The 24,972-nt window shown below is 35.2% G+C and overlaps 1 protein-coding gene across 2 annotated transcripts in view; it reads right to left on the reverse strand.

Annotated features, from left to right (window-relative positions):
* Brd7 (bromodomain containing 7) overlaps positions 1-24,972 on the reverse strand; it is a 38,617-nt gene that overhangs the window by 5,843 nt on the left and 7,802 nt on the right. For both annotated transcript variants that reach the window (XM_027939141.3, XM_027939142.2), the window contains exons 3-11: positions 17,877-18,006; positions 17,523-17,580; positions 13,616-13,760; positions 10,484-10,594; positions 5,914-6,098; positions 4,805-4,928; positions 4,104-4,179; positions 1,886-1,993; positions 1,209-1,344 (exon numbers count right to left, since the gene is read on the reverse strand). In XM_027939141.3, the coding sequence (XP_027794942.2) occupies positions 1,209-1,344; positions 1,886-1,993; positions 4,104-4,179; positions 4,805-4,928; positions 5,914-6,098; positions 10,484-10,594; positions 13,616-13,760; positions 17,523-17,580; positions 17,877-18,006 (1,073 nt within the window). The remainder of the gene's footprint in view (positions 1-1,208; positions 1,345-1,885; positions 1,994-4,103; positions 4,180-4,804; positions 4,929-5,913; positions 6,099-10,483; positions 10,595-13,615; positions 13,761-17,522; positions 17,581-17,876; positions 18,007-24,972) is intronic.

Here is a 24,972-nt window from a genome sequence, read left to right on the forward strand (position 1 = left end):
AATGGCTACTCCCCTGGCCCATTTCTCATCTGGTTTATGACAGCAGTCTCCCAACTTCTGCCTAGTGGGTGGAAGCCAGAGGAACCCTTTTAGAATTATAAGCTCACAATCTACCAGTGGACTCTCATCTTATTTAAAACTCCAAGTCCAATCTATTCTCACCTATTACCTCTCTGACCACTTTCCCCTTCACCCTAGCATTCTATCTTCCTTTTTCTTTCTCCAAAGCAATGTTACCATCTGACAGGAGGGCACAGGACTCTGACACTATTCTTTCCCCATGGAATTCCCAGCATCTAGAATAGTGGGCATGCTACTGCCTATTTGTGGAATGTACAGATGAATAATCAAAAAAAAATCTGTTTAAGCTGCTGAAGTCTAAGTATATAGATGGCTTGATCTGAAACAGCCAATCTCTAACTTAGGGACCTACCTATAAAAACAGCAAAACCACATATTTCTGTACAAGTAAACAGACTTTCCCTTTGTCAGAAAACTAGGGAACTGGTTAATCTTTAGCGTCAAGTTCTTTTACATAATAACAGTTTACAAGGTACCAGTGCTGAGAAGGAAATATCCAAGCTCAATGCCTCACACTAAGCCACAGTCCTGGTAAATCAGCACCGTATCTCATTATGTTAATGGGATGTAAAGCGTTCAGTATCCTAAATAGGATCACAGAAGTTACTGTCCCACAGAAAAATGCAACAAGGGATGGATGAATATAACTGCAATGGTCTGTCTGGTAGACCACTGGTAGGTGCACAGTAGGCAAACAAGCTTGTATTGGGTTGCCTTAGGAATCAAGTCATCGTGTCCTATGTCTCAGAGCTTGGGGAAAACGTGCCATGGGTTTCCAAACTGATCAACTGTGGAACATAACTCATTGACACACAAAATGTCACAGTAGAGCAACATGAAACACATCAACATTCTGAGGTAACAAGCTCCTAAACTTTTGTTATTAATCAAGGTACACAGCATCTGATTTCTGTAAGAAACACATAAGAAGGACATATGTTCTCTTTAAAATATTTTGTTTCCATCAAAGGAAGGCAATTATGGGTCTATTATTGTCAACTTAAAAAATTACTGAGCACATTTTCTACCTTTTGGATAACTCTGTAAGTCTATCCACAAGTCACATATTGTATATTAATATTTTAGAGAAATGTTGTGTTCTGAACATTGATTAACTAGTGACTCACCTGAAATCACTTGGAAGGTCAGAGTCTTCTCCATAGGTTGAGTAGATTAAATCAGAATCATCCTTGCTGATATTTGCAAATGTGGAGTCATAATGTGGGGCATAAGAACTGTAGGGTCCATAATTCAAGTATAACACTGTTGAAAAAATTAAACACATTATTATAATACTATTTTTTAGTTTATATGACAATCTAATTTCTTACTTTAATAAAAGTTTATTCTCTTCTAACTTTTACTACTTCACTGACTGGTATACAAATCTAGGATACAGATGGTAAAATGGTTGTTTTATATTATTATATTATTTAGAGATAATAAGAAAAAAGGCTCACAGCACAGACATGATTTTTTTTCTGAATATTTTTGATCTGTATTTGGTTGAATCCATGGGTATGGCATCCACAGACACAGAGGGATGACCCTACCTGTGAAGTTGCAATTCAAGTGAATTATTTTCCACAAAGGGAGAGGAAAAATAGAAAGAACAAAACTCATTTTGAATACTAATACCTAGTTTTCTAGTTTCTTTTGAAGTTAATGAAATATCTAATTCATATTGCAAAAAAACCACCAAGAGAGCTGGTGAATAAAGCAATGAATGGTAATTACGTTTCCTTTCTCTAACTCCCTGAAGCAAGAGTAGAGAAAAAACTTGGTAACTATGTAGAAGCCTCACCTGGGGTTACTTTGTTCCTTTTATCCTCTTTGAACCCCTGCAAGGTATTCACTCCAGACTGAAGTCTTCCAGTTGTCATTCCCAGTCTTACAGGGCAGTAGCCTGGTTCTGAGACATAAAACCAAGTACAATGAAGGAGGCATACATGGGAAAGATCCATAGGGTATTCTGCTGAGTGCTTTCATGTACTTCATCTTGTCTACACGACTGTGAAGGAGCTGGGTAGCTCTTACTATATTCACTTTTAAGACAAGTAAATTTCAATTCAGAAAGGCAGGATTGTGGACCTGGGACCAAAAATCTGGACCTTTTCATCATACTCCATTGCTTCCTAGAATTCTTTACAATTTTTTTATACTTCATCTTTAAAGATAAGATTTTGCTGGGGAGGGGGAGGGTACTGGGGACTGAACCCAGGTGCACTTTACCACCCAGCTAAATCGCCCCTTTGTGTATATGCGTGTGAATACATATTACATATATATGTATGTGTGTGTGTGTGTATGTGTATGTATGTGTGTGTGTGTGTGTGTGTATATATATATATATATATATATATATTTTTTTTTTTTTTTTTTTTTTTTTTTTTTTTAATTTTGAGATAGGTTCTCACTAAGTTCTGGCCTCAAACTTTCAATCTTCCTGCTTCAGTCTCCCAAGTCGCTAATTATAGGCATGCAGATTTAACAGATTTAAAAGCTGGGTCTTTTAATGTTAAGAAGATGGAGGGAAAAGAGTAGGAAGGTTAGAAAAGACTAAGTAAAGAAAAATACCTGGATTAAAAATAAGAGCTCATAATGCATTAAGGATAAATTAATGTCTATAACAGGTATACTTTTACTGTAATGACACATAGCATTTAAAAAATGTGATCTTGGTAAACCAGGAATGAATTCCTATACTGGAACTGGGAATATATGATATAAGCAGAGATCATGAGGAGGGCACCTAGCAGGATGATTTCAGGAGAAAAGTGGTCCCCAATAATTTCCAATAGAAAGAGTGATTTCTCTCCTAAAGCTGGTTTGAGGTTATTGCCACAAGTGATCAGTGGGATGAAAGCACCTATAAAAAACTTCAAACACTGAAATCAGAAGACCCTATCTTCTTGGTGAATCATCTGCAATATGTCTTCCTAATATGTACTGGCACCTCCACCGGGAGGCTAAAGCTAAGATAATGAGCAGGGCTGTCTTCCACCTTAAACCAGCCAAGTGGCCTCTTGAGAGAGCTGGCTGTATGTGTGACTCAAGTTAGCTTTGGCCATATCTGATTATGCCCACAGGAGCAGGAAACCAGACTGAGAGCAAAGACCAGACAAAGAAACGGGTACATCTCAGGGAGTCACTTAAATCCAGGTTAGCTGCATTTTCCCTTACCAGATTTTCACCACAGCTACACTACAAAGAGCAATGTTTTCAATGCTGTGGCATCTTTTGTGGCCAAAAACCATAAAACTCTACTATGAAAAGTTCACATGAAAGGAAAACATGAGTCTTGTTAAGAAAAATGCATTCTGGCTCCCTTTCTTCTAGTGATGTTCAGGGAGCATTAATATTAACAGACTTGCCCACTTAGTCTTCAGCTGCATTAAACTCTTCCCTGCTTCAGGTTTTTTTCACCTGTGGTTCTGATAGTCCGTTACCTGTTCCTTTGTCCCTTACTTGCTTAAATATCATCTCCTAAGTAAGTCCTCCGGGACCCCCAAACACTTGGGAGGAACTTTCTCTTATATACAATCATGGCTGATCTATTCCTCTCCAGTACTTTGTTTATGACAGACAAGTGTGTAGTATTTACTACAGACATCTCCTTATATAATTAGTTTGCACACCCTCCTTCCCCCACCCACAGAATCTAAGGGGAAGGGACCCATCTCTTCTGTTTTGCTCCCCACTACACTCCCAGCTCCACCTATAGTTCCTAAGACAGTGCTTTGCCACAGTAAAGACTATTAGAGACTATTTCCTAAAGTGTAGGAATTGTGTCATTATCAATTTCTGTATTCCCAATTATCTTTCTTATAACATTATAAAAATGGGTATTTGTTATATAAATTAACACTAAGTGAAGGCAAGCCATTATCATGAAATGCATGATGTCTAATTCTTTGAAGATAACGATATGGTTGAATTTAGGTTTGCAACTTTAAGATGTTAACCCAGATTACTTTTGCCAAATAGCATAAAGTTCATGTGCAGTCTTGCTGTGATCCTACCTCCTACAATGGGATCCACAGGATGGATAAGTCCCAATGTTGTTGTTCCATCTGGTTTTCTTCTTTCAAATTCGCACTGCAATGACCCAAAATATTCAAATGGAATAAAGTTTTACCTATTTCCCACATAAAAGAAGCACACTAGAAAGTCATGCTTTAATCAAAGTAACATTATAGGTGTCTATTAAACTCAAATATTGACTTTCACACCTGTCTTCCATGTATATAGGTGTTGACAGGCTTGACAGTTGGAAGGTAAGGACATCTCAGAATTTTAAAGGACTGTGTAGATTATAGAAGGCCACCTCCTGGTTCTCCCCAACTCTCAACAAAGGAGAATACTGCAGACTGGAGAAGGGGAGTGACTTGCTCACTCAGGTCTGAGTCCACTTGGTGCTTGACAATGTGCTCAACAGTATGATTTTAAAGGGCCAGGATATAAATGTTTTCTTGTAAGTTTAAAGTATGTGGTTCACTTTCTAATTTTGGAGCACATTAAATTCACTGGAAAATACAAACAATAAAACAACATCCTACCAAAAGAGGACACAGTAATCATAAATTTTACAAACATATTCTTTTTCTTCTGAGTGTTCCAGTGATGAAGAGCTCTATGGCAGCATGAATTAAAAACACAGAAGAAATTTAAAAGCTAACAGTTTTAGAGGCTCCAAGTTGGTGGGGGAAGAAGAGTCCCTTACCTGACTGTTGGCTGGCCGCCGGGTCAGCTTCCCACCAGACTCCTGGACGGCCCGGTCAATCTGCTCCTGTTCCCTTTCTGAGTTGCTGCTTCTCCACTTATCTTCAAGCACATCTTTGTCTTTCCTAAAACACACATTAAGTTAAAAAGTATAAGTAAGACAAAACATCAAAATGAATTCCAAATATGAATATAGTAAGTGGAGACATCTGCACCACTGTCACTATTTAAGCTTTGCTCTCTAATGACCTGATAAGTTCCTTAATGATGCACAAACAGGAAGACAGACCTAATACAGTGATTACTTCCCTCCACAATTTTTGTCCAGTGTTACTTGTCTGAAATATTTTTCTGGGTACATTAACAAAAATGAATTCTACTTCAGATATTACCTTGAAAGGGAGGGAATATACAGTTGTTTAAATTCAATTTTTAAAAATTTAAATAGAAAACAAGACATTTGAAATGGGTAAACCTTAGAAACAACAAAGAAACTTGTCACATATTTACTTTCTTTTTATTCTGATAGGAGAAATCCCAAAGTGCTAATGTGGGCCCTCCCTGAAGTGCACAGTGCAGTGCTGGGCAGTCAGGGCTGTAAGCAGGTGGATATGCCTGCTGTTCAGCCATGCTGGACAGTGCCAGGAGGACCAGAGGCTTTACTGCTCCCACTAGCTGACGTTTAGTGGAAAACATGCACACATCTCAGTGACAGACCATCTGTCTAGGAAGGCACTCTAAATGTGCTTATGCTGAACTCCTTTCTCATTAGGAATGAGGTTATAAATACACATTTTTTTCCCCTGAAATAAATAGTTCTATTTAAATAAATTTCCTGACAATATGAGTTCCTAAAGATTTTTATTGGCTTTAAAAATAATTTAGTAAATGTATATTCAGAACTGTTTACTGAACTGTCTGGACAACTCCATACAGTGCTCTCTATGAGAAGGAGGAAACATCAGATGATCCAAATGGACATTCATACAAAGCAACGGCCACCGATAGACTGGGACTTATCTTTCCAAGTTAGGTTCGAATCAGTATTCCCTCCCCCCTTTCACTAGCTTGAAAATGACTGTTTAACCTTAATATTCCAAAATTCTTTACTTTTTATTGTCCTTATTGGGGCTTTTAAAGGCTTGTGTTTCAGCATCTCCAGAGTCTTCCCGCTCTCGTAACCAGCAGCCGCTGTCTTCCCCACTCTGAGAGGCCTCTGTTCTATCTTTCTGCTTTCGAGTTTTCTGCAAGTCTGCCATGAAGTCTATGCTCTGCTTCAGGCTCTGGATTCTTTCCTAAAAATATTCAAAAATACTTATTGTATGGCTGTCACTGACTTTAAAAATAATGCATTGTTTTTCCCCAAGAGTTTGCACTCATCCTATCATTAAATAGGGAAGAAAAATAATTAAATGTAATTACACCATAAGAGTATTCTATTTAGGAACCAGGACAATGATGTCTATTCCTTTAATTCAGATCATTTAATTTCCAATGTAAGAGAAGGCTTTACAACTTTACTGTACCATTAGAAAGTTAACAGAAGAGTGTGAATTAAGACTAAATGTTCTTTGTTATTAATGAAATTAAAAAGTAAATTTTAGCTTAATAGTATATTAAAAAGAGCACAGTAAAAAAAAGTATATTTAAAGTTTATATTTAATAGACTGGCCTGTCTTTTGAAACTTAAGAATGATTAAGTATTTAAAACATGGAGCATGTGAAGGAGTTTTATAATCTGGTATCCTATAGGGATCACTGATGACTTTGCCATTTTGCTTTGTGTGAAAATGACATGCCTCTGGGAGAACAAATGGTTGCTAGCATAATTCCTTTCTTAGAGTGCATAATGTTCTTACCTATCAACAAACCTTGTTTCTACTCTGTGAAACATGCTTAATTTTCCACTGCAATGATGTGCTGTGAAATTTTCATTGTGGTTAAGGGTTGAGGTTTCTGGGTAAACTTTAAAGACGCAAATTTGTTCTTATTGACTGTTCTGCCTTTTAACTCTGAGAGTTGTCACTGGATAAACTGCAACAGTAGGGAAAACTTTCACAGAATAATAAAAACTGGAAAGAACTAGAGGTCAAACAAGAAATGTAGCACCGAAGCTCTAAATGACTCACCAAAGGTTACAGAACCAGTGAACTAGCATCACACCTCTTGTCACTCATGGGGGCCTCTTCTCATCATGCTATGCTCTACCAGTAACACAGATGGTGAAGTTCCCCCCAAGAACATGCATCCTGCCATTTTTACTGGACTTTTAAAATAATCTTAAAACTATTGAAAAAAAAAACATATTTTACATAGACAAGTAACAATATAAGTAGAGAAAATAAAACCTTGTTAACTGATCATCTAGAAGGAACAATACTATTCTAAGCTATGATAAATTTTTAGCAAATTAGAATTATACTAAATATCTGGAAAAAAAAATATTTGTTTTAGTTAATAAGTTACAATCAGTTCCTCATAATATCTCATTAAATATTTTTAAAAATGTTTTTAATAGCTATAAAGTATTTAGTCCTATGTAACTATAATGATTTAATAAACCCTATAACTGGACATTAAGATATCCAAATTTCCACATAAATATTATAAATAAATCTCTATAGGAATTTTTTTCTCTCTTTGGGATAAGTTCCTAAAAGCAGAGGTCAAAGGGAATGAGTATTTTTAAGACTTTTGATACTTACTGCCTTCCAGAAAAGTTTTATCAGTTTATACTAGTTATAAAGTTTCCTGGAATCCTTGCCAAATTGAATAGTATCATTTAAAAAACCCTGAAAGACCTCAAAAATCCCCTACCCAATTTTACTACATGTCTAATTTTACTACACACTTAAAAAAAATACCTAGTACCTAAAATAGGTTGGCGCCAGGTATGGTGGCACACACCTATAATCCAAGCAACTCAGGAAGCTAAGGCAGGATCATGAGTTCACAGCCATCCTTAGCAACTTAGCAAGGCCCTATGCAATTGAGCAAGATCCTGTCTCAAAATAAGGGCTGGGGATATGCTCAATGGTAAAGCACCTCTGCATTAAATCCCCAGTACCAAAAGAGCAAAAATGGATTGGTACATAGTAGCTACTAATAAATCATTAAACAACTAAGCTCAGATCACAAAGTTCTAAATAACCTTTTTATTTCCACTTTATATTTTATGAAGCAAAAACTACAATAAGAATACTTCTGAACTTTAAAAAACACAACATACACAAAATAAATTCAATTAGAGAAAATTTTCTAAATTTACAAACAAGTCATAGGGAAAAGTACAATAATTTTACTTTGCAAGCATGTCTTTTTCTCCAAATTAAGCATACTGTTGTTTTTTTTTTTTTTTTTTAAACACAGAAGAGTTTATTTGTCAGAGCTGACAAATAAAGGCTATCTCACGGAGAAAGGCCAAGCATATTGTTTTGATCCCCAATTTTACAATATTAAATGAAGGAGTCTTTGTCATGAATATAGCTTTTATTGAGTGCTTCTCCCAGACATAATTCTATGAGGTAAGTGATATTACTTCCTTATAGGAAAAAGGCCTAAGGCATACCACTTGTAAATGGTGAGGCTGGGACTTGAACTTTGACCTGTCTGATTCCAAAGTCATTATGTTAAGAATAGTACTGTTTGTACTATCATTTAGAACTCTACTCAAGTTATTTATTCAGGAAATCAAAAGAATTATTCATCTGTACATTCTTTATAAAAATAACACAACTACTAATAGTCACTATCTGGGTGTAACTGAAAAAAAAAAAAAAAAAAAGACAATGACTCTAGTACAATCTTTTCAATGGACATTCAAAAAAACGTTATCTCTGAAAAGACCATTCACAGAAGGATGTGATGGGCTCTCTTGGGCATACTTTTATTAGTACAGTTAACTCTAACAGTTAAGTCTAAATTTAAACATTTTAAAATCACTGCTGTAAGGATCCCTCCCATTTAGGGTGGAGAGAAGAGTCAACAGGAAACTATAACACAGGATGGGTAGGGCTCCTGCCCAGGAAGACATCTGAAAAAAAGGGAAGACAACTAAAGGGGGAGAGCGGGGGTGGAGAAGAAATGGGGGAGAGAAAGAAAGAGGAGGAGAAGGAGGTGGGAGGGAGAAAGGGGAGAAGTTTACTTTCTGTGCTTCCTACCATCTCAACCCTAGTGAAGTTCAAGAGATATCAGAATCTTTTTCATGTTATATTAACTGCATTAAAGAAAAAAAATGGTAAATCAGAGTTGTTAACAAAAAAATTAGACTTTCCCACCAAAATTCAATGTACATATTTTAGAAGGAATAACTGGCTGAATGCACTTTTTTACTTTGAATATAATGACAACAAGCAAGCACTGTCAGGTTTTGAAACTTGGAATGTGACTAAGATTCTGAGCATCTTCCTGTAAAAAGTGGAACAAATATTTTATAGTGTTGTTTTCTGTGCAAATTTTGTCAAAGATGTATCACTGGCTCACATCACAGTTTCCCAAGTCTTTAGGAAAGGGAGGGAACTGATGTTTAAATATTAGGAGTGCAAATATAATCATCAATCCAAATGTTTTTCTTTCCTTAGTTTAAGTGGATCCAAGAATCTCTCAGAGAGAAGCACACAGACACTCAGACATCAGCACACCAAGGCATATTTTTAAAATATAAAACTGTAATACCAGCGAGCACCATAAAAATCAAAAAACCATATGCAAAACACATGGTTCATTTTTGCCATTCCTTAATTCTCCAGGGCCTGCACTCAAGCTTTTAATTCAGATTCCTTTCTCCTGTATTGTACCTTGCCCACTCACTTCTTTGCAATATCCTTCCTGTAGCTGGCTGTTATCTTTCAGTCTTCCCCTATTCTAGTTCTCACCTGGAATAAGAACTTTTATGCTAAGCATCATCTTGGAAATCACAATTAAAACTTTCTTTATGTATGGTGCCAGGGTGGACCCTCAATTTCCTTGAAGTAGTTTCTAAATAGTAGGTTCATCCTACTCAGAGCTGTGAGAAAACCTCAAAGATGAGACTTATCTTGCAAGTTTTTCTCTTCTCCCAGCAGATGCAAAGTGATCAACTTGGCTTATTTGCCAAGGGCTTTCACGTAACTTTTTGTTATTATCTGAAGTATCATATATTTAAGCTCTCTTATGTAGCTTGACAGTGATGGGTCTGTGCTTTTGCAAACCTTCCTCCCACCATTCTATGCACTAATTCGTGTCCTTCAAGGTATGCAGAAGCACAGACAATTCAAGTTGTGTGGCTGTGAGACAATTCCAAATTACTTCTCATTTGTTTATTTTGTTTCTTTCCACTAGAAGGGAATTAGAAACAGGACTGAACGCAACATTAGATTCCATCACTATAAAGGGAAACAGCTTTCCTCTGGAAAGGTCTCACACTTTATCCAATCTTATCCTGGAATCCAGTTTGATGTTTCTCCCACAGCAAATAAATCTGTCTGATGAGTAATAATTCAGGAACCTCTTAATTATAAGTGAATGACAATATTTATGTATATCAACTCCAAATGAGAACCTTACTACTTTAAATTTCTTTATTGAAATTTTGTTTCAATTTTTCCTACTTTAACATGATCTGTCAACAAGACAAATCTGTATCCTCATAAAACAAAGGGATATAGATTAATAATTATTTATGACAAAAAGTTTCCTTTACCTGGCTAAGAATTTTCATTCCTGAGTGTAAAAGCTTCTTTGCAGCTTTATAGTAAATGGTCTCTGGCTTGTTATAAATCATGGCATTAGTACACATTAGTTTGAAGTTATCCTACAGAGAGAATATTAAACGAGAAAACACATTAGAACAAAACAATTCCTGGCCTGAAATTACCCAGACCCTGCAAGAATTTTAAAAACAACATTCTTTTCTGTCAGTGTTTCTTAAAAATATACTCATAGCAAATTATTAAGTTTTAAGACTCTCCAACAAAGCAAATACTGCTAAATTTGTTTCCAAATCTTAAGCATTTTATAGTACCTCTGTATAAACTTTAGATACAGATGAAAAGTTTAAATAGGTTTTCAGTATAATCTAATGTACACAAAAAGAATGTGAAGAAAACACTTCTATCTCATATTTAATAGTATCAGCTGAATAGTTTCACGTAGTTAAAAATATTACTATTAATTTTAAAACATATATTTTAAGTTTCCATTTGGGTATTAAGTATTTTATTTCAAATTTTGACTGAAAACTGGGAAGGGTCTAAATTACCACAATATTTCCTGTCAAATTCAAGTCATCTGACCAGAAATGTCAAACATACTATTTTTCTTTTAAGTGTTTGGATGCCATCATAAATATAATAATTGCAAAATATTCTAAAATGCCAATGAAATAAACTATACAACCTCAAGGAGTTTAAACATGTTGACTAGAGTAGCCAAATTATCAAAACTGTATTTTTGGCTTAAATTGCAAAATGTGTGTGTATACACACAAATACACATACTTATGCTGAAGCACTTGATTCCACTATTCTTTTCATGTTTAAGAAATTTATATATCTATAAGGAGATTGATCATGCCAAGGCCCTACTAAGTCAAAATGTTAAGAACCCAACAAAGAATTGCTCCTATAAACTCCTCCAAATTTAAAACAAAACATTCAAATCTCACTATTTAATAGCTAATGATGATAGCTTAGATATCACACTTAAATGGAATGAGACTAGGTAGACCGAATTGTATTTAAAGTAAATGAAAAAAATAAAAAATAAAAAAATAAAGTAAATGATAAGACTGGTTCAAGGGTCAAAATAAATTTGCTATTACATTTAAAATAGATGAAGAATATATGGCCAAGTCTCTAATAACTCAGGATTTTGCTGGATCCTGGACTTCTAAGAATTTGATGAAAGATACAGAGGTAGGTACTCCTCAAGTGTTACATATGTATGTATCTGTATATACACACACATGTACACAAGAAAGAATTTTCATGTAATTTTAGCAGGCTCCTGGTTCTTCCAAACACTTAGCCACGGCTACTCAGAGGACCCCAGAAAAAACTGTGGCTATAGGTTTTCTAAAATGCTTCCATTCCATCAAGAATTATTAAATATATATAATATATATAATAATTTTGGGTCAGGCAAATGAGCAGACACCAGACGACTATGACCTTGGCTCAAACTGGCAAGAAAATAAATAAGCCTATGAAATGACAAGAAAGTACTGGATCATACTAATGATAACAGGTCTGATCTGTTAAGGTGACTTTATTGATTGATTTGTTTTGTGTTTCTGGAGCAGACCCAGGAACTCACTGAGCTACAATACCCAGCCCAAGGCAACTTTTAGATTCCTTTTTCAGTACCAGGGACTGAACACAGGGGTTCAACCACTGAACTATACCCCAAGCCCTTTAATTTTTGTTTTGTTTTGTTTTTTGAGATAGAGTCTTGTTAATTTGGTGAGGCTGGTTTTGAATTTATGATCCTCCTGCCTCAGCCTCCGGAGTTGTTGGGATTACAGGTGTGTGCCTCAGCCTCTGCATTACGACATTCTGTTGCTCAAAAAGACGAATCTTCCTACACACTTTTCTTAATGTGGAAAACTTCAATCTTAAAAATGCCTTATTTCAGTTATGCTTAAAAACACTCAGGGGACAAACTTCTACTCCTTCCTGTTATATAGGCAAAAGATCAGAGGAAAACTGTTAACAAATACAAAAAAAATCCCAGACTGTGAAATTCTTTTCTATTAAGCAACAATAACATCTGAAATATGCTGAAATATACATTTTTAATCTAATTTTCACCAGATGAAACACTGAGAAAAGTTTCCATTTCTCCAAATAAGAGATAATGGATTTCAGGCTTTTCAGAATTAAGCAGAACCTTACCTACACATAAGAATTAAATGTTGTTGTTTTCCATAATTTCAGTTGATCAACATGTAAATGAAAAAGAAAAAAGGAAACCAAGTGAGGACAATGTTTACCATTTTCCTCCTGTAAATGATTTGGATCTAACCTTTACATCAAGTGAGCAACACCATGTTTATGGGGAAAATAAAGGTAAAATAGTTATTATCTAAACCATTGAAGTTTGTTGTGGTTCTGTGCAGATTTTAAACACATATGGTTTCTTTTTTTCTGTATAATTAAAACAAAAAGTGTAACCCTGAAGTAAACAAGTACCAAAATGACTTAAATATGAAAAAAACTTCAACTACAACATTGGACATATACATTAATTTTTGGTTGTATTTCAGTTCTTTTACGTATTTTATTTTCCTCTTAAAGCTGAAAAAAAATGTGCTCAGCAAATACAGCAGAATTGAACACAGGGAGCAATTCACTTTCATCAACCTAGAAAATGTAATTAAACTTAGTATTTTTACATAAGCCAATTTATTCTTTTATTAGAAGACACACACATCTTTTATGTTTAGAAATAGAAAAACTCAACTTTTGTTAAAATATTAATTTACTTATATTGATTTCAAGTTAAAAATCTAACATCTTTTCATTATAAATGTTGGGGAAATATACCGCACAACACATTAAAGTCTTCACTAACATAAAAATAATAAATAAAAGATAACAGAAGGCTTATTTTCATCTGATTTTCTATCACCAAGGTCATTAATTCTTCTAAAGTAGAAAAATGCAAGATTTTGAATATTAAAATAAACTTTGTTTTCTGCAAAATAAAAGGTCAACCAAAATTCTTAATATCAGATATGCAAATTTCTAATGATCTCAATTTAATAAAGATGCACATTATTTTGTATGATAGCTTGGTCTATTTCAACAATTAAAACACACATAATTACAATTACCTTTAGTTCTTCTATGGACTGGTAGTCATTGTTCTTGATCTTTTCTTTCATGGTACTAAAATCCATCGGGTGTTTAATGATCATGGAATAACCAGGAGCAATAAAATCAGTCACAGGAAATGAAAAGAAAGCACTTGGGTCTTTTCTGTGAAGATATGTAAAAGGCAATGCTATTTTTTACTTCCACTACAAACAAATCTATTGGTCAATGAGAAATCAGGAGAAAACTTTTTTAGATGTAAGCTGGGCATGGTGGCGCACACCTGTAATTCCAACTCAGGAGGCTGAGGCAGAAGGTTTGCAAGCTCAAGGCCAGCATAAGCAACTTAGCAAGACCCTGTCTCAAAATAATAAACAAAAAGGGCTGGGATGAAGCTCAGTGGTAGAGCACCACTGGGTCAATCCCCAATACTGCAAAAAAAGAAAGAATTTACAGTGTACACTAGTTGTACCCTTAAGACAGAATCTTTCTCTTTAAATACGTAGCCTAAATCAAAGCACCTTCTACATAGAGAAAAAATGAAGCACAATAAATTTCCTACTAGACTAACTGACCAATGTCTCAGGCTTTGGGAGGTTAGTGCTGCATATCTTTTACGAAACTATGGGGAAAAGGCAGAAGTAATAATTATGAATGTACATCTGCAATTCTTCATGTTAGTTTTTAAACTAATACGCTTGCACCAGGAAGGTCCACATGTACATATTTTGTAATCAATGGATATGACTTCTATTCTGCGTAAAAAACTGACATTGTTTTAAGATCCTCTTAATACCCTCAAATTTTTAAAAACCAGTGTTTTCTTTTTTTTTTTTTTGGTACTGGGTATTGAACTCGGGGCCTTGCACATGTTTGGTAAGTGCTTTATTAGTGAACTACATCTGTAGCCCCTAAAACCAGTTTTCTATCACAGGTTTGTTTGTTTTTGGTACCAGGGATTGAACTCAGGGGCACTCAACCACTGAGCCACATCTCCAGCCCTATTTTGCATTTTATTTAGAGACAGGGTCTCAATGAGTTGCTTCGCCTGGCTTTTGCTGAGGCTGGCTTTGAACTTGTGATTCTCTTGCCTTAGCTTTTTGAACCCTGGGATTATGGGCATGCACCACCACACCTAGCTATCACAGGTTCTTAACTTTGGCTGTACATTAGAATCAGAGCAGCTCGAAATAAATTCCAACAGGGGTGGGATGGTGAAGACTTATCCTCGATCTATTAAATCAGAATCTCTTAAGGAAGGTCCAAGCATTGGTATGTTCAAGGCTGAATTCTGGTATTGATATTTGCGTATTAGGAATTGGTATTTCTAGTGTTACCAGGGTTGACAATCAGTATCTTTATGATTAAGTCATTAGGTTGACTTTTTTTAATCCCTTTGGACTCTCGCAGATCAGTTTTTCTTTTCACTCCAAATAATAACAGCAAAAATGGCTTAAAAAGTCATAACAGCAAGAATTTTTAAAACATGTTTACCCTGTTGCCAGGTCTGCATGATGTATTTTATATCTGATCTTCACAAAAACCACCAAGGTAATGGTACCTTCACTGATAGATGAGGATACTGAGCCTCAGAATAGTAAAATCATTGGTTCTAATCTAAAAAGGATAGAGTTAGAATCTGAAATCAGGTCTATGTATATCTGCCTCTATTTTCCAAAGGATGCTTACACTTAAAAAATGCCAGACTAAAAAAATGATAACAAAAGGCTGGGCTGGGGATGTGGCTCAAGCAGTAGCGTGCTCGCCTGGCATGCGTGCGGCCCGGGTTTGATCCTCAGCACCACATACAATCAAGATGTTGTGTCCGCCGAGAACTAAAAAATAAATATTAAAAAATTCTCTCTTTAAAAAAAAATGATAACAAAAGGCAAAAAATATGAAGTCTGGAACTTACACATCAAAATCTGAGCTTTCCATAGTAATTACTATTTATAAACCAGTCTTCATCTATGGATAAACTCTTACAACTACCTTTCAGAGCAAATGATCTATACTCCCTAAAATTAGACATTTTAATATACAGCCCCACATAGTTTTGACTAAAAATAGCATTACCAATTTCTTTCTTTTTTTTTTTTTTTAAACCAGGCTTAGCTCTGAGTCTCAAGAATGAAGTCATCCAGTCACTAAGGCTTAATAAAAGAATGTGGCTCTGGGTTCTAATTCTCAAAATGTTCTGAGCAATGGTAACATGTTTAGACAGACTCTTAAGTAGATTTATTTAGGGTAACATTATTAATCTATGTTCTGGCCTTATGTTACAACAAATAAAACTAAAAGGCAAACAAATATTTTGTAGCCACAACTTCTAATTGGGATAAAATGAATACCCAATACTTACCGGTTCAGTCTTTTGGGATAATAAATGAATGATTTATTCAAGACTGTTAACAATAAAAATGAGGAAAGACCAGTAACTTCTGATCTTAATTATAAAGCTAAACAGGTACTGAGAATATAGACCACACTAGAGGCTTTATCTTCTAAAAGTATTTATGGTATATTCTGCATTGACTTATAAGGACAACACAGTGAGATGAAAGGGCAATACAGTAATAAGCAAGTAAACTATTAGAATGCAAGGCCTGTAACTATGAATCTTCTGTCAATAATGTAAATAACTTTGAGATAAAAATTCAAATTCTGAGTAAAGAAGAATATTAAAATAAATGTTCTAAAAGTGAGTTCTTATTTGCCTTTCAAGAAACATTTGCCAGATGTGGTGGCATACACCTATAATCACAGCTATTGGGAGACTCATGAGTTGGAGACCAGCCTGGGCAACTCAAGACACTTGTCTCCAAAAAAAAAAAAGGCTAGAGATATAGTTCAGTAATAGCTAGCTCAGTGATACAGCACTTGCCTCAAATATATGAGGGCCTGGGTTCAATCTCTAGTATCAAAACCCCAAAACAAGCAAACAAAAATATAAAATGAAAAATTTTAACATTGGTTTAATTTACCTGCAGAAAAAATTTTAAAAAAATATTTCTCTTTTAGTTGTGGTTGGACACAATACCTTTATTTTAATTATTTTTATGTGGTGCCAAGGATCGAACCCAGGGCCTTGTATGTACTAGACAAGCGCTCTACTGCTGAGCCACAAGCCCAGCCCTACCTGCTGAAGTTTTTAGAAGGAATTTCTGTATTTAAGAAAGAGGCATCCTATTTATGGTATTTTATTTTTTCTCTTGCACTTAACAGCTGCTTAACACTCATGGCATAGGTGCTCTACAAATATACAAAAGGTACTTCCATCTATTAGCAAAGTGGAAATATCTGAATTATTCCTGGATTTAAAGTTTTAAAAAAATTTTTACTTTGAGCCAAGCACAGTGGCACATGCCTGCAATCCCAACAACTTGGGAAGCTAAGGCACGAGGATTTAAAGTTCAAGGCCAGCCTCAGCAACTTAGAGAGATCCTGTCTCAAAATAAAAAATTAAAAGAGTTGGGGATGTAGCTTAGCAGTAAAAGCCCTCTGGGTTCAATCTCTAGTACCCTCAATTTTTTATTTTGAAATAGGGTATTACTATGTTGCCAGCAATCCTCTTGCCTCGGCCTCCCAAGTAGCTGAGACTACAGGCAAGCACTACCAACTCTGGCTTGAAAGTTTTTTAACATCAAAAATTACTTTGGAAAAAGAGAAATTTGTCATTAATGGTATTATGTAACCCTTACAAGCTGCCAGTTAAAACAACCAAATAAGAACATCTAAAAGTTCTTATGTAGTATTTCTATTGCCAGGCAAAATATTTACCAACCACTTTAAAAGCAGGTACATTTGGATTCAGGTCACAAAATGTGGCTTTAGAGAATAAAAAAAAAAAATATGAAAAAGTGATTTGGAACCTCTCTGTTTACTATTTTGATTTCTACTGTATAAAAATGTTGGAAAAACATTTACCTTTGTAATTGTCTCATCAGTTGATTCAAAGCTTCTTGAAGGGGTGTCTGTTCTACTTCTGAAGCAAAGAAGACAGGAAAGGGTATTTTAAAAAGGAAAATTCTAGAGAGTACTATTTCATTTCTATGACTTTATCTACATTCATAAATAATATCTTATACAGAAATTCCATTTATCTTAATATGCTGAAGATTTACAATATCAACGCAAAAACCAAAGCTAATTTAAAGCTCTTATGCAGCAAGAGAAAAATAAGAAAACTTTAGGGAAAATTTCATCAACGAAGCCCACTTTCCCTAGTTGTAACAATATCAGGCTTTTTATTCAGAACAAATAATTCAGAGTTATTCCTACCTTCTTGTTTGGCTAAAGAGCTTGTGAGAGGCTTCTCAGGGGGCAAGTCTAATCTTACAGGGGTATGACCCTGGAGGTCTTTCTCTGCTTCGTTCTCCACACGGTCTCGATCTCGCTTCTTTTTATCCTCCTAAATGGGACAAAGGTGGATAATTTAGAAATATATCAGAATCAGTACCTTTAAATATATAAGTTGTTTTAATTTCAGTGAGGAAAAAAAGGAAAATACTCTTGTTAATGAAATAATGTATTTTACTGCCATCTACTGGAAAAGGAGAGAATAACATTCAAATAAAAGGATAAAAAAATGCTTCTCTAGGCCAGAAACAACCAATTAGAAAAATAACAGTATTCAAAAAGCAATACAACATACTGAATAAAAAGTATACTAAAAGATGCCCACAACCTTTTGGGACATACCATAAAACATTATTGAGAGTCATAGTAGAAGAGCTGAATAAAGGAGATATACCATGTTCATGAATTCTCTCCAGAGTAATTCATAAATTCAAGATAATACCAATGTAAAACAGAAATTTTCATGGAATTTAACAAGATGAATATATAGTTTACCTTAAAGAGTAGGAGAACAGTTAAATTAGTTTTGGAAAAGGTCACAATAATGTGTCTTGAAAAAAAGACAATGTGGGTTGGACATAAGCATAGGCAAATAGACCAACAGAACAGATTAGAGAGCCAGAAACAGACCCATGCAGATAGGAAAATGTTGGTATATCAGAGAGATGACATTATAAGCCAATAAGGTAGTGGTAGGATAATTGGTCATCTACATGGAAAGAGAAAATAAAATTAGATTATTTATGCAATACTCCAAAGTAAATTCCAGATAAAGATATGTATAACACAAAGCTTTAAAACTTCAGATAAAAGAGTCTTTAAGACCTAAAAGTAGGAAAAGATTTTCTCATATAAGATACAAAAAATAATAAATCTTTAAGGAAAAACTTGATAAATCTGACATTAAAGTTTGGTGCTGCATTAAAACCCATAAACCAAGCCAAAAATCTAGCCATAGACTGAGATAAAGTACTTGAAACCCAAATACTCATAAAAGTACGAACTTTTTATTAAAGCATTTCTTTTAAAAATCCATGTAAAAAAGGCAAAAGAAAATGAATAAAGGGTATCAGGGGTAATACACAGAAGTAAGTTGAAATGTCAAGAAACATAAAAACTAACCCAAGCTCCCCCAAACTAAATTAATAATAAACTGAAAAACTAGAAGGCATTTTAAGTCTCTCTGATTGGCAAAAAATAAAATACATGAAAACGACAAGTTTTAATAAAAATGTAGAGAAATGGGGACTTTCATACCTTGCAAATGGGTAAGTAAACAGGGATAATCATTCAGAAAGCAATTAGCACTATCTAGCAAAGATTGCAAAAGCTTTTACCCTATTCTCAGCTATTCCTTTCCAAAGCATATACTCCAGAGAAATTTCTTTTCATAACACATTAAATATAAGTACAAGAATATTACTGAGTAGTTTAATAAAATAAGTGGCAACTACCCAATGACACTAAAAGGAAAACAGATTAGTAAATTATGGCATATTTAAATAGCCAGTAAATAATAAACTAAAATACTATATCATCATGGGGTATATTCTGAAAATTTCTGGAGAAAAAAACAAAGTTATGGAATCATATTATAAGATCAGTTATTTAAAGTTTAAAAATGTCTAAGCATATATTCTGATGGGTTTTTTTTTCTTTTCTGGTGGTACTGGGGATTGAACCCTGGGGCACTCTATCACTGAGTTACATCTCCAGTACTTTTTATTTATGAGAAAGGGTCTTGCCAAGTTGCCAAGAGTAGCTTTGAACTTGCGATTCTACCTCAGTCTCTTGAGTCACTAGGATTACAGGCATGTATCACTGCATCTGCTCCTATAAGCATTTATTCTTTAAAGATGTATGCAGAGCTAGTAAAATTATTCTTAAAAAGGCATGTGATGCACACTAAATTCAAGACAGTGGTTTTCTCTAGAAAGAGAGCGAAATGGGATTCTGGAAGGCTACACAGGAGAATTTCTTCACCAATGTCTGTACTCTCATTTCTTAAAAAAAAAAAAAAAGCAAAATAAAAAAAATAACAGAAGGCAAAATGCTGAACTCTATCAGTAATTTTGAAGGCAAATGCTAAAGCTGAATGGTTGGTATGCAGGTGTCAGTTTTGGTTATTCTCTCTACATTGCATTTTTGTTTTGGAGATGGGATCTTACTATGTTGTCCAGGCTAGTCTCAAACTGCTGTGCTTCAGAGATCCTCCTACCTCAGCTTCCCGAGTAGCTAAGACTACAGGCATGTACTATCACACACAGCTATTGTACTTTCCATTTTTTAAAACTAAATTTTTTTAAAATACTTTTTTAGTTGTACATGGACACAACAGCTTCACTTTATTTTTATGTAGTGCTGGGGATTGAACCCAGTCAGTGCCTTCACATGCAAGATGAGCACTCTTCCACTGAGCTACAACCTCAGCCCTAAAACTAAATTTTGAAGTAAAATTGTCCCAAATACCCATTTTGTGCTCAAGAGTTCTGAATAGGATCTTATTAACTCAAAAAACAAAAACAAATAAACACCCAAAACACCCCACCAAAGAAAATAAAACCCAACAAACTCAATTCATCACCACCATCTAAAGGTCTTGATAAAAAAACAGAAGGCTAGGCCTTGTTCCCAGAATTACTGGTCCAACAGGTATAGGGAAGAGCCTGAGGGCATGTGGGTATTGCTAGTGCTGAGAATTACTAACAGAGTTTTGCACTCCATTTTCAGGCTCCAAAGCATCTACTATAGAATATGCAATCAGTTTATATTATACAATACTTCCTATTGTGTATTCTGTACCTAAAAAGAGATATTTTATGTCCCTAGACATGGTTTCAAACTGAATTCATCATGCATTTGATCCTGCTATTAATATAGGTTGGCTGGCATCTGGTTCTTACGGCCTTACCACATATTCTGTAGCAGTGATTTTTGTTTTGTAAAGTATGTTACTTTTGCCTAGAAAAACTAGCATAAATCTTTTGTACGTTGGCAGGTTTAGAACATCTAGTCTGTAGAAAAAGACCCCCAGAGACACAAGTTCTTTCCTATTAAATGTGAAATGTGAAGAAAGGACAACTTAAAAGCACTCTCCCAGGGATACAGAACTAGGATCAGGTGCCAGTGCAGAGTCAGCAAACTTTTTTGTAAACATCCAGTTAACATTTAGGCTTTACAGTTCATAAGGTCTTACAACCACTAAACTCTGCTGTTATAGCAATGTAAGCAGCCATTGACTGCTTTTATAAATAAATGGGTGTGGCTCTTTCAATAAAAATGTATTTAAAAAACCAGATAGTGTTGCCAGTTTGTTGACCCAAAGTCTAAGAAGTCCAGCTTCATTCTTAAAATACCCTATGACCTTAAGCAAAGTCATTTACTCTTATTTTTTGTAACTGTAGATGAATGGCATCCCTTTTTTTGTTTATTTTTATGTGGTGCTAAAGCTTGAATCCAGTGCCTCACACATTCAAGGCAAGTGCTCTGCCACTAAGCTACAGCCCCAGCCCAATGTCACTTACTCTTACCAGATCTCTTTACCCCCCAAGATGGAAATTTCATTGTTGATTATTACTAACCCCCATGGCGTTGTAGTGGGGATTGAACCCAGGGGCACTTTAACACTGAGGTACATTCCCATGCCTTTTTATTTTGAGGCAGAATCTCACTACTAAGTTGCTGAGGCTGGCCTTGATCTTGCAATCTTCCTGCCTCAGTCTCCCAAATTGCTTGGATCACAGGCATGTACCACAGCACTCAGTTAAAATGGATATTGTAGCATGCTAGTACTGGTTGGGATCTGGGAGAACTAGCTTCTAATTTACCAACATTTGACTCTGAACAACTTACCCTACTGTTTTAGTCTGTTTCTCATCTATACAAGAGGCTTTGATCTCCACAGGTCTTCTCTACCCCAAATTCTGATCCCATCCTTCTAATTTTCTTTTTTATGATTAAAAATATACTATAGAATCCTATTGTGACTGTTCTGTTGAAGTAACACATTCATGTAAAACCACAAGTTTATGTATGCTTTTATCAGTTATGTAGCTGTTTTATGAGACCCCAGTACTGGTTAGCAGCTAGTGTATCTTGTTATCTAAATACAGAAAACTAAACAAAAATACTGATGCCATTGTAGTATAGCTTTTAAAATGGGTTCAAATTCTGGTTTTGTCACAAATAATGGCAAAGCGATGAGATTACGAATAAACCATATCATTTTTTGGAGTCTAATTTTCTCATCTTTAATACAGATGTAATAATTCAGGACTGTTTGAAGAATTAAATAAGATAGTGTATGTGAAATTTTAGTGTGTTATCTAGCATATAATGAGCAATTATTCATTCATGAGGCTCTATTGTACAGATATAGTGTGATAGGTAAAATGCACATGGTTTTGCTCCAAAGCAGCTCATAATGTAAGAGCAGATTCAGACATTACACAACTCATTAAAAAAAAAAAAAAAAAAGATTTCAAGGACAGAATAATTATTGGGTGATCTAATTTGGATTGAAGAAATGGGAAAGGGCTTTTGTATACAAGTTAACATCCAAATTAGAGCTAATGGATAAAGAATCCAAGCAGATTGAGAATGGAGGGGGTGAGTAGGAAAAGTATTGCAGGCAGAGGAAATATCCTTAGTACATGAAGGTCTGAGGTAGGAGAAAGGAACAATAGTCATATCCATAATTACAAACACAATGTTCTTATTTCAGACTAGATTCTAATTTGTCCATGACTCAGTGGAAAGTTATCTTATTAATCTGTAATACTTACAAAGCAAATTTCTGCTCATAGTATTAGTATCACAACACTTGTTGCACTATATTAGAGAAAACATTTGTCTTTTACTGGAGTTTCCTCCAGTAAACTAGAGGCCCCTGTCTTAGTCAACTTTGCATCCTAAGCTCAAAAAAGCCTAGTACATAATATTTACTAAGTATGTATTTGTAGTACTAGTTAATTTCAGAAGACAGTATAAAATAGGAACATGATATATACACCTAGCTGAAGTCCTCAGTAATAAGTATTGTCCTATAAACTGTCTACTTTTGGAAGCAACAACAAAAGTAGCATCCCCTTCATGTATTGTGTGCTTGAAAAAGAGAGCTACTTTATGTCCCCTGTATACATACTCACACTTGCCCATCTTTACACTACTTCATGAAGTAGCCCACAGCACTTATGACTGTATCCACGTATTTTAAAACACAGAAGTGAATAATGTGGCCGGGCATGGTGGTGCACTCCTGTAATCCCAGCGGCTAGGGAGGCTGAGATAGGAAGATGGCGAGTTCAAAACCAGCCTCAGGGCTGGGGATGTGGCTCAAGCAGTAATGCACTTGCCTGGCATGCGCAGGGCGCTGGGTTCGATCCTCAGCACCACATAAAAAAAAAATAAAAAATAAAGATGTTGTGTCCACCGAAAACTGAAAAATAAATATAAAAAAAACCCTCTTAAAAAACAAACAAACAAACAAAACAGCCTCAGCAGTGGTGAAGCACTAAGCAACTCAGTGAGACCCTGTCTCTAAATAAAATACAAAATAGGGCTGGGGATGTGGCTCAGTGGTTGAGTGACCCTGAGTTTAATCCCTGGTAGCCCCCTCCCCCGCAAAAAAGTGTAGAATATGAATATCTAATGTGTAAATTTTTTTTAGTTGTAGTTGGACACAATATCTTTATTTTATTTATTTATTTTTATGTGGTACTGAGGATCAAACTCAGCGCCTTGCACATGGTAGGCAAGTGCTCTACCACTGAGCCCCAGCCCCTAATGTGTAAATTTAATGTGCAAAACAATTTCAGAATTCCCCTTTAAAAGCTGATTTTAGAATCCAATAAAAATTTAGTTCCACTACTTTGTAGCTATGCCTCATTTTTGGCCTTAGGTTGAAAGCAGCATTCACTACACAGGTGAGCTGTTGCCTCTATGATGATATCCCCTAGCTTTCCAAGGCCGAATGAGAAACACATCTCCTTGGACTTCTGGAACATTTTATTCAAACCTCTATTAGGATTAACAGGCTATAAAGTTTATTTAACCTTTGTAGTTGATTCCCCAGCCCAACTCTGAACTCCTGTAGAATTCATTCACCCATTCTCCCTTCCTTTTCTATCATCTATCTTCTTCATGTAAGCCTAGTACAGTCTGGCTAGAAGACAGGCATCTGAACCAATGAATAAGCACACTTCTGTCACAGGAGCAACACTACTCATCTGCCCTTAGTCTGAGTTCTTCCTTCTTGGAAGATCTTCTGTGATTAAAAGGACAATCTCAGGAGAGATGCACATTAGAACAGCATTGAGAAAGAGCGAGGATTTTCTGTCAATCTGGGAAAGCCATAATGGCTGAGATCCTGGGTGTGGCAGATGTGACACCAAATGAGTCAATGAATCGTGTTTTGACGGAATTCCCATCCTGTTTAGTACCATCAGTCGTCTGCTGTTCTTTTCCTCACTAGGGATAAGCTACTTTATATTCTGTGCCTCAGTTAACTAAGCAATTCAATGAACTACTACTAATAGTACCTACCTCATGGAGCTGCTTTTAAGAGTTAAAATAATAAAACTACATTAAGAACTTAGAATACTAACTGGCATACAGCAAACACTCAGATGTTAGTTTTTATGAGTATATAATAACCCCTTTGGAACCTAGTATAGTGCTTTAATAAAACAGTACTTATTGGAATTTATTGTGTAGTAGTTTTAAATTTTCATTATAAATTTTACTCTCAGCCTTATAAATAAGAATATATCTGTCAATGCTTTCAATTTTTAAACAATTTAAAAATGACTATCCTTTCTTATTAATTTCCCTAGAATGAGACTAATTTATTATCTTTAAAACATCTACACCTGCAAAGCCATTAAGACATCATTTGGGTCAGGACTATGCTTTTTAGAAGAGTAGGTGCGTTTCATAAAGGAATGCAGACCTCTCACCCGAGCTATTTCAATAAAATGTTTTCAAAGTACATCCCCTTCCGCAGACTCTACTCTTTTCA

The sequence above is a fragment of the Marmota flaviventris genome, chromosome 18, assembly GCF_047511675.1.
Source record: "Marmota flaviventris isolate mMarFla1 chromosome 18, mMarFla1.hap1, whole genome shotgun sequence".
NCBI classification, from domain to species: domain Eukaryota; kingdom Metazoa; phylum Chordata; class Mammalia; order Rodentia; family Sciuridae; genus Marmota; species Marmota flaviventris.